General features: G+C 36.2%; 1 protein-coding gene across 1 annotated transcript in view; it reads left to right on the forward strand.

Moving 5' to 3' along the window:
* Window positions 1-8,937, forward strand: part of qdpr (quinoid dihydropteridine reductase) — an 18,756-nt gene that overhangs the window by 1,508 nt on the left and 8,311 nt on the right. The window contains exons 3-6 of the mRNA XM_015402089.1: window positions 563-659; window positions 2,250-2,390; window positions 6,970-7,078; window positions 8,259-8,342. Of these exons, the coding sequence (XP_015257575.1) occupies window positions 563-659; window positions 2,250-2,390; window positions 6,970-7,078; window positions 8,259-8,342 (431 nt within the window). The remainder of the gene's footprint in view (window positions 1-562; window positions 660-2,249; window positions 2,391-6,969; window positions 7,079-8,258; window positions 8,343-8,937) is intronic.

Consider the following 8,937-nt stretch of genomic DNA (forward strand, 5'->3'; position numbering starts at 1 on the left):
ATATATATATATATATATATATATATATATATATATATATATATAGGAAAAAAAGCGTAGTTGTATTTTTGTACTGTGTATATATTCAGATCTTGTGGTCTATATCTCCTTGTCTTTTTAAAAGATATGTTGTGTTATTTAGTGTGCTAAAAAAACTGACACTAAAAATTGTGTAAAATTTCTTTACAGTTTTTTTTTTTTTTATAAATGTTCTCTTGAAACATAATGTAGGCATAGTTGATCAATTTTGTTTTTCTTTTTCAAATATTATTTGGATTTAAATGTGACTATAAATCCAAAATGTTATCATTATGTGGACCTTTTTTTTTCTATAAACAATACAACATGCTGCCTTCATTTTGAAAAGACAGTAATCTGACCGTAGCATTCTGAAACGCTAAAACATTTCAGTGGAGTGTTTTCATACTGGTTGCGGCTTTGATTTTTGTGCTGAGGTGATAAGTTTCCATCTGAGGACTGAACAGAATCGTTGCTGACATTTAAATGCCATTCAGCTGGTGTGTGAACCCTGCAGATTCATGAAAAACCTTTTTATGTGCAGGTGACGGCAGATGTGGCGCAGCTGCTGGGGGAAAACAAAGTGGATGCCATCCTGTGTGTGGCAGGCGGCTGGGCTGGAGGGAACTGCAGTTCCAAAGGTCAGAGTTCAAAACTTGTATTTGTTGTAACATTAATCATCAGCCAGCTTTGCTTCGGTTTTAAAGGCTTAAAATCGTGAGTTATGTTTGAGACTTTGTTTGACTGAATGCATGTAAAATTATTCTTAGTTCCCTCGACTGGTTTTCTGTCACTTAGAGTGGAAATGGAACAGTTAACCTAACTAAATTAATGAGATTGTGTATTGCTATCATCAATAATTGTATTAAAAACGTGAAAAAATAAATGTATTCTTACAATTTTTGAAAAGGGCACCTCCATGTTGCAGTACGCCATGTTGTCATTGGGTTGCTTGATGCTTCAGCTGGCAGTTAAATACATTGGATATACCAGCTGTACATCACAACCATAAAAAACTTTAAAAATTTGGTCTGATTGAAGAAGAAACTTAAAAGACACATTCAAGCATCTAAATCAGATTGCTTATGCTTTTGAGCCCATTTGGCATGTGACTCGAGCTATAGTAATGAGTGAAGAGGCAGCTGTGGAGCCATTGTTTTATGATTACTTGTGATTCCCCAGCAATCTTTGAGCTATAAAAACGTATTTTATTAAGAGGCTCCAAAGGAGAAAGTCGGAGAACTAAGCTCTAGTGATGGACGTTTGTGTTGAAGTTGGGGGCATAGTTGATGGCATAGTACCTGCCAACATAACTTTACATGTCTCTGCCTGCTTAGCTTGTTTTCGTACCCTGTCAATAAGGCTGATTGTGGGGCGTGCTTTGGTGGCGCAGTGGTTAGCCCACACAACCCCTGTATGGATGCTCAGTCCGGGCGACCCGGGTTTGAATCTGGCCTGTGGTCCTTTCCTGCATGCCTCTCCCCCTCTCTCATACCCGCCTCTACTGTTCATTAAACGAGCCACTAGTGCTGTAAAAACTCTAAATAAAAACTCTAAATAAATAAAAATAAGGCTGATTGTGTTGCCCTGTCATAGGCTGTGAAATTAAAAACACTTTGCCAGATTCAAAAGCCTTCTGCTTTGCATAATCTCTGCAACCAGTCTTCTATCGGGAGGCACGAATAGTCAGAAAACACTGGCTCCACAGCTGCCTCTTCAGTCCTTACTACAACTTGAGTCACATGCTGAATGGGCTCTAAAGCATAAGCTTTAGATGCTTGAGTGTCTTTTCAGTTTTCTCTTCCTTCATACAAAATTTCTTAAGTGTTTTATGGTTGTGATGTATTTCCAATGTATTCAACTACCAGCTAAAGTATCAACGAACTCCATGATGTCGCTGCTTGGAGTACTGCAGCATGGCGATGTCCCTGCCAAAAAATTATAAAACGATGCTAGTTTTTTTTTTGGTTTGTTTTTTTTTACAGTTTTACATTTTTTACATTTGTAATATAATAATTGATAAAAGTAAGACAGAATTTTGTAAATGAAGTTAGTTTCATTTTCACCTAAACTGCATTTATTATACTTTTTTAAATGATATAAATCAAAAGTCCCTCAGAACACAAGATGATAAGCATTCAGTAAGCTTCAGATTTAGAACAGCTGTCTGAGTTAACTGTTTTAACAAGTACGATACAATTCAATCTCAATATTGCCTTTGATTTCTTCAGATTTTTTCAAGAACTCTGATTTGATGTGGAAGCAAAGCGTGTGGACGTCCACCATCTCCAGCCACCTCGCTGCTCGCCATCTGAAATCTGGGGGGCTGCTTACTTTGGCAGGAGCCAAAGCAGCTCAGTCAGGCACTGGAGGTGGGAGACAGTTTTATTGAATTTACTACTTCCATTGAAAACGCGCTGATTTGCTTTGCTCTGATTCAGAGAGTCAAGCTTTGTCGTGGATCCTTAAAACACTGAGCAGAGAAAAGAGAATCTTAAAACCTGGGATGATCAGTTGGAAGGGGAATATACTGAGGAACACATTAATGTCATGCTCCTAATGCCTGGAACATATTTAATCCACTGGTTTAATGCAGCATGAATACCTTTAGGGGTGAACAGGTGGGAAGGTTATTAAAAAGAAATAACTAAGCCACATTAAAATGGTGGATGCTGAACATAGAGATTAATAAAACTTTGTTGCTGATAAAAACTAAGAATTTAAAGTTGTATCTAGTAGCTAAAAAGGCTACTCATTTTCTAGGGTTTATTTTATCCATCAGCTAAATCTTATCAATAGACCACTATAAAATATATTGCATTGGTAACCTAAAGAATATAAACAGAAAATATGTTGATAATATTTTTAATAATGAAATCTGATCCAAACCTGCATGGTATTCTGGGAGATGTAGGCAGAGTAAAGGTTTTAACCTTTCAACCTCTCACAGCTAAAATAAGCAAGATTAGTGGGCAGGCTAACCTCTTTTATGTTCAGATAGTGTTAGGGTAACAATTTTATTCTGCCCTTTTTCCTGGTTGATATTACAAAACACTAATCAAAAATTATTGAAGTATACTGATATGAAAGGCTTATATCAGGCAATTTCAGCTATATTGCACAGTCCTACAACAATCACAAAGCAGGAGGGCATTAACTCATCTTAATCATTAGGTTATTTTTTGTTTTTTTATTATATAATGCAGCCATTCTCATCTTTTTTATCAAAACTAATAGATATTTATGGATGTTAATAGGAAAGGAAAATAACAAACAATTTCAAACGTTTACATTTATTTGTATGTTTTAGTTGTCCAATGTGACAGCGAATATGTTCATCTTTATCATGTGACATTGGCAAGATTGATCTGCCTCTAAAGCAGCCTCTGAATTGGGGGTTGTGTCTTGTTCAGAGCACATGTGATGGGTCCAACATTAGCAGCACAAAGCTGTGCATCAGCACTCCTCTCTAAGCCAAGGCGTTCATTGGCCGTTGCTTTAAGGAGGGTAATGACTCAGCAGTTTAGGTTAACATCAATGGAGTTTAACCACACTGAATAGATAGAGGGTTTTTGAATTGGAAGCATCTGCTTTTAAGCAAAAGAGGGGGAAAAAAAAACAGAAATCAGCTTTTATTGATTACAAGTCATGGTGAGAGGACAAATGTTTGCATGTTCAAAATAAAAAAAAAATCCTTAGAGGATTTAATCATACGTTGTTTTTTTGATGGAACAATTGGCATCTTTGCTGTATACTGATCTTCAAGAAAAGCTGATTAAGGGAGACATATTTGTATTGAATTTTCCATTTTGTAGCTTGTGGATACATTTATTGGAATATATATATAATGAAAAAGCTATCTAGTTATTGTTAAAGCTTCTACAGTGCTATGACAAAAAAAATTGCTGATCTACATTGACCTCTATGTAGAAGTAAGGCTACGTTCACACTGCAGCCTGAAGTGACCAAAATCCGATTATTTGGCCCATATGCGACCTGTGTCTGATCTTTTCATGGCTGTCTGAACAACACAGATCCGGTTTTATTCTGCAAGCTGCCCTTGTGATGCCCTCTGTGGGTTGAATGGTGGCTACTGCAGTCGGAATTTTCTGAGAATGCACAAAAAAATTCAGGCACCGAAAATGTGTGAGTTTTCTGTTTTTGGCCAAAAAAGATGCTCAACACCGGATGACGCATCAAAAAGGAAATCCCAGCATGCAGGATTGTAAGCAAACAGCGCAGCAAGCTTATGGAAATGGGATAAGTTCCAGCATTTCTGCGATGTGGAAATACCAGGGATGGCAATTTGCAAAACTCAAAGGGGGCATCTGCAGAGAGTTTCTCCATGTCGGGTTTAATTTATCACCTGGAATCCAAACATCCCCATCTCCATTCTGAACATGAGGAAAAATGAGATGCAGAAAAGGAAACTGACACGGAGCGCGTTCATCCCATCTGTGTCAGATGTTTGAAAGGACAAGAAAGTTTCACACATTTCGGAGTTGAGTTGAGTTTGTTAAAAGGCTTTACATTATGATATGTTCTAGTCCTACAGAGAAATATTTAAAAGGCACTTAACTTATGCACTTTGGGTTCTTAGAAGAGAACATATAATTTATTTTTAAAGTCTTTGTGCAGTCCAGTCAGTCATAAGCCTATACATTATTTCATGTATTTAATGTCCACATGAGTGGGGCCAAAGTAGATATGTTATTTTTAGTTTTGATTTATATTGTGCATTGCTGAAATGTCAGTTAAATTAATAGTTTGATGCTTTTATTTTAGTGAGGTTAATACAAAATTTAGCCTAAACTGCTATAGGTCTGATAACTGACATTTATTCTGGTGGTTTCCCTTTTTTTAGCAGATTTATTTTTTGTGGATATGATATAAATACAGTATCAATATATATCATAATAAAAGCCTCAGACTACCAAGAATGCCCACAAAATGATCCAGTACACACTTCTGATAATTATTTTTATTCAACTTTATACAATTTTGTCTGATATAATATTTAAGAAATATTTACATAAAAAAATTATTTAAAAAAACCCCCACATAAAACTACATAAAGTCAGGCAGACCACGACATAGGCTGTAATCATAAACTGCAATGTATATAGAAATATCAGAAAAAGTTATTGAACAAGATTATATTGCAATATATATTGATACCCTTCATTTAGTCACACACTGTTCTTTTAGAATTTTTTTCATTATAAGGTGGTTTTTTTTTTGTTAATTTTATCTCTATTGTTGATCTCATGTTGTTGGGCTGCTGTTCATAAACAAGGTTTCAGTGGGGCTGTTTCAGAGGCTAATTGGATTTAACTCTGGATTAAATTAAAGCAGTTTTCATTGACATTAAACATTGTTGAAACACGGTGCTGCATGTGTGGAACTGGAGGCTCAATTTCTTTTTCCTGAACAGATAAATGCATGAAAGCAGCCACAGTTGTGAGTTTGCAAATTTTTTTTCTTTCTCTTGCACCTTTTGCCTTGGTGTTGATTTTTTCTCTTTTAGCGGAAAACAAAAACTCTAGCAAAGCCAGGCAGCCGCCCCTTGTTCCTATTGGTCAGTGGTTTGTAAGCCAGTCAGGATGGTTGAGGGGGGGTAGCAGATGCTTGGCATTCCTGTTTAGAGGCAATGAGAAGAGGGACTGACAATTTCCAGATGCGGAGCATCTAAAATACAGCCAAATTTCACATTAGAAATAGCAACTCATTTTGTTTTCAAGTCAAGTCATATTCCAGTTTTTCTCTTTTACATGAATATTTTTATATATTATATATTGTTATAAAATTATTCAGGAGTTTGACTCAAGCTCTTGTACTGTTTAAAAAAATCTATAATCTCTTATATGAGCATCTTTGTTGTTTCGCTAACATTCTTCAGCTGGTGTACTGTTTTTCTGTTAAAACTTAGAAGCACACAAATCTGATGCATAATTGGTTATTTAGATCATCGCCCAGAACTGTTTATGTTTACAGATGGTTTGAAATCTAATTCTTTTCCCCTCATGTTCTCATCTGTGCTTCTTTTACTCTGACCTCTGGCTTTTTAGGATCTGTTTTTTCAAAACTGTATCCACCTGCAACCGTAGATTTCAGAACCAAGACCTGACCCATTACCTACAATAATCCCCATTTAAAACCCGTCCGGGACCGCACCAACCCATAAATGATAACGTGTGACCTGACTCATGATCACAAACTGTACACACACAGCTGCTTATAATAACAGAGGGAGAAAAGACCATCGCCTCAAGCTCACAACCGGTACCCACTGCGCTCACAGATTAGCTGCTGTAAATTGGCCGAAGTAAGAAGGTTGCCTCATTGCTTAAAAAATACCGTTATCTGGATATTGTTGAATCAATTTCTTTATTAAGATGTTGATATATTAAGAAAATATAAATGAGTTTCATTCATGTTGAAACTATGATACTATCATTTTGTTCATATATATCTGTGGGTTATAGGGGTATTCATCCGCAAATATTACCTTGTGGAGAATAGTTGTTGAATTTACAAAGTCATTTACATGTAATATAAAGAGAAGTGGTCCCAATATGGAGCCCTGTGGACCTCCACATGTAATAATTTAGCTTAGAGATTTACTGTTATTTATTTTGTACATACTGCTCACTTTCAAATAAGTAAATGTGAAGTATGTTTTTCACCACCCAATCAAGTACCTTTGTAAAAGTTGGTCAAATGGATATTGGTCGATAATTTTGTCATTTGTTTTTATCACCACCTCTGTGAATTGGTATAATTTAGATATAGTATAGTATAGATAGATGTCATTTTATTTGTTGGATGATCCAAAGAAGTGTTTGGCAGCCTGCATCTCACCCATATAATTTATTAACATCAATCATCTAGACTGCGTGTGCTCTGTTATCTCTCTTCTGGGCTCTAAAGTGTTTGATCTGTTATCTCCAGGTATGGTGGGTTATGGTATGGCCAAAGCAGCCATCCACCAACTGTGTCAGAGTCTGGCATCAAAGAACAGCGGCATGCCGGCAGGAGCGGCAGCGGTCGCTATACTACCGTAAGTGCCTTTAATTAAATTCATCAGCAAACTTCAGAAATGCAAATTTCACATGAAACTTGGTGAATATTGAATCATTTAATTCTTGCAGTGGAATTGCTCTTCTCAATGCTGGATTTAATTCAGATTTGCTGAGGTTGCGCTGCTAAATAGCATATGCTTTCCTAAGAATCTTTTATTTTTTTAAAGATCTTCTTAATATTTAGATTTCAACATTGAAGTTGATGGTCTAAAGATCTGTTTTTATGGTCGATGGTGTCTGTTTGTTTTGGGACACATTTTGTTGACCTTTTTTTAAATAAATTGTTTTTTCATATGCATCAACTCACTCATCCTCAGCCGGTGCTACTTAAATGGACACAGCTGTTGTATGGCAGAAAATCAGTGCAGGTGTGCTGGAAAATAAGTTACGCCACTTATCTTTTGTTCTGTTGGATGTTTAAGCAGGACACCAATATCACCCTACATGTGTAATTATGTACACTCGATCTGCTGTTGATGAAAGATTAACACAAATTTCCACAACATCGTTTATTTTAGTGTAGTTTTGCACTGTCCTTATGAGAGCAGTTTTATTGAGGGGTGTATCTGGCTCCTGCTCTCTCTTTGGTTCAATTTTTACTCTCCCAGCCCGAGGCCACACAGCCTCCCTCTCCAGCATTTAGTCACATCTGTTTAGCATTAGCTATGACTTGCATTTCTTTAACAGGCCTCTTCTTCATTCAAAATCACTGTGTTTCTGCTGAGTTTGATGTCATAGACTAAAAGCCAGACAATATCTTTGGGTTAAAATGTTGATATTAGCTTATCTGCATCAGTTTCATCTTGTAACGCTGTCTTTGAGAAGACCAAAGGGGCCGACAAGCAAAACAAGCAAAAACAGCCTAATTTAGCTGCTTTTGTTTCACTCCTTGTGTTAAGGGTTTGCAAATGTAAATGGATGATCCTAGAAATGTATGGACATGAAAATGTAATCTTTACTGTAACTTCACTTGACATCTTCTGTAAATGTACTTTACGTAGCTCACACTGTAGCCACTGACTCTGAGACAGACTTGAAATCCTGACACTCCTCTAACAGTGTATGATATTTATTTGTGGAGATGCCGCCAGCGCTGTTTCCTCTCTGCTGCTCTGATGCAGCTCCTCACCCTGACTCTTATCTGGCTTCATTTGGCAGCGTTACCTTGGATACACCGATGAACAGGAAGTTCATGCCTGATGCAGACTACAGCTCATGGACGCCCCTGGAATACGTAGCAGAGTGAGTACCAAATGGAGGCTTGATTTTTTTTCCCTTTTCAGTTTTATATCAGGATTAGTATATTTATGTTTATTGTTATCTGTTTTTATGTCATTATGTGATATATTAAGTATATTTTCATAGGATATTACCACATCAGTTAGAAACAAAACACTGATTTTAAATTAGAAAGCTGCCTTCTCTTTTTACCTGGCTCATGTTTCATGGATTTCTTATAACCTCCTTTATTGGATTGTTTTATTAGTTTAAAGTGTAAATTGTTTTTAAATGACTTTATGAGCTTATATATGCTTATGATAGAACTAACATGAGTAACATTTACCAATTCCATATGACTCCTGTTAAAGAAAATTCTAGGTCTAGTGTCTATGAAAATGGCCCAGATCATAGGGGTGGATGTGTTCAGTCTGTTTCTATATTAAATTTAGGGCTGCAACTAACGATTATTTTAAAAATCGATGAATCGGCCGATTATTTTTTCGATTAATCGATGAATCGGACAAAAAATATTTTTTATATTAACCTCTTTATTCCAAAATAAACATTTTAGACAGAACAAACAAGCACACAAGTACAGGTTGCTCATTAACTGTAC

The sequence above is a fragment of the Cyprinodon variegatus genome, unplaced genomic scaffold (assembly GCF_000732505.1).
Source record: "Cyprinodon variegatus isolate N-32 unplaced genomic scaffold, C_variegatus-1.0 Scaffold1298, whole genome shotgun sequence".
NCBI classification, from domain to species: domain Eukaryota; kingdom Metazoa; phylum Chordata; class Actinopteri; order Cyprinodontiformes; family Cyprinodontidae; genus Cyprinodon; species Cyprinodon variegatus.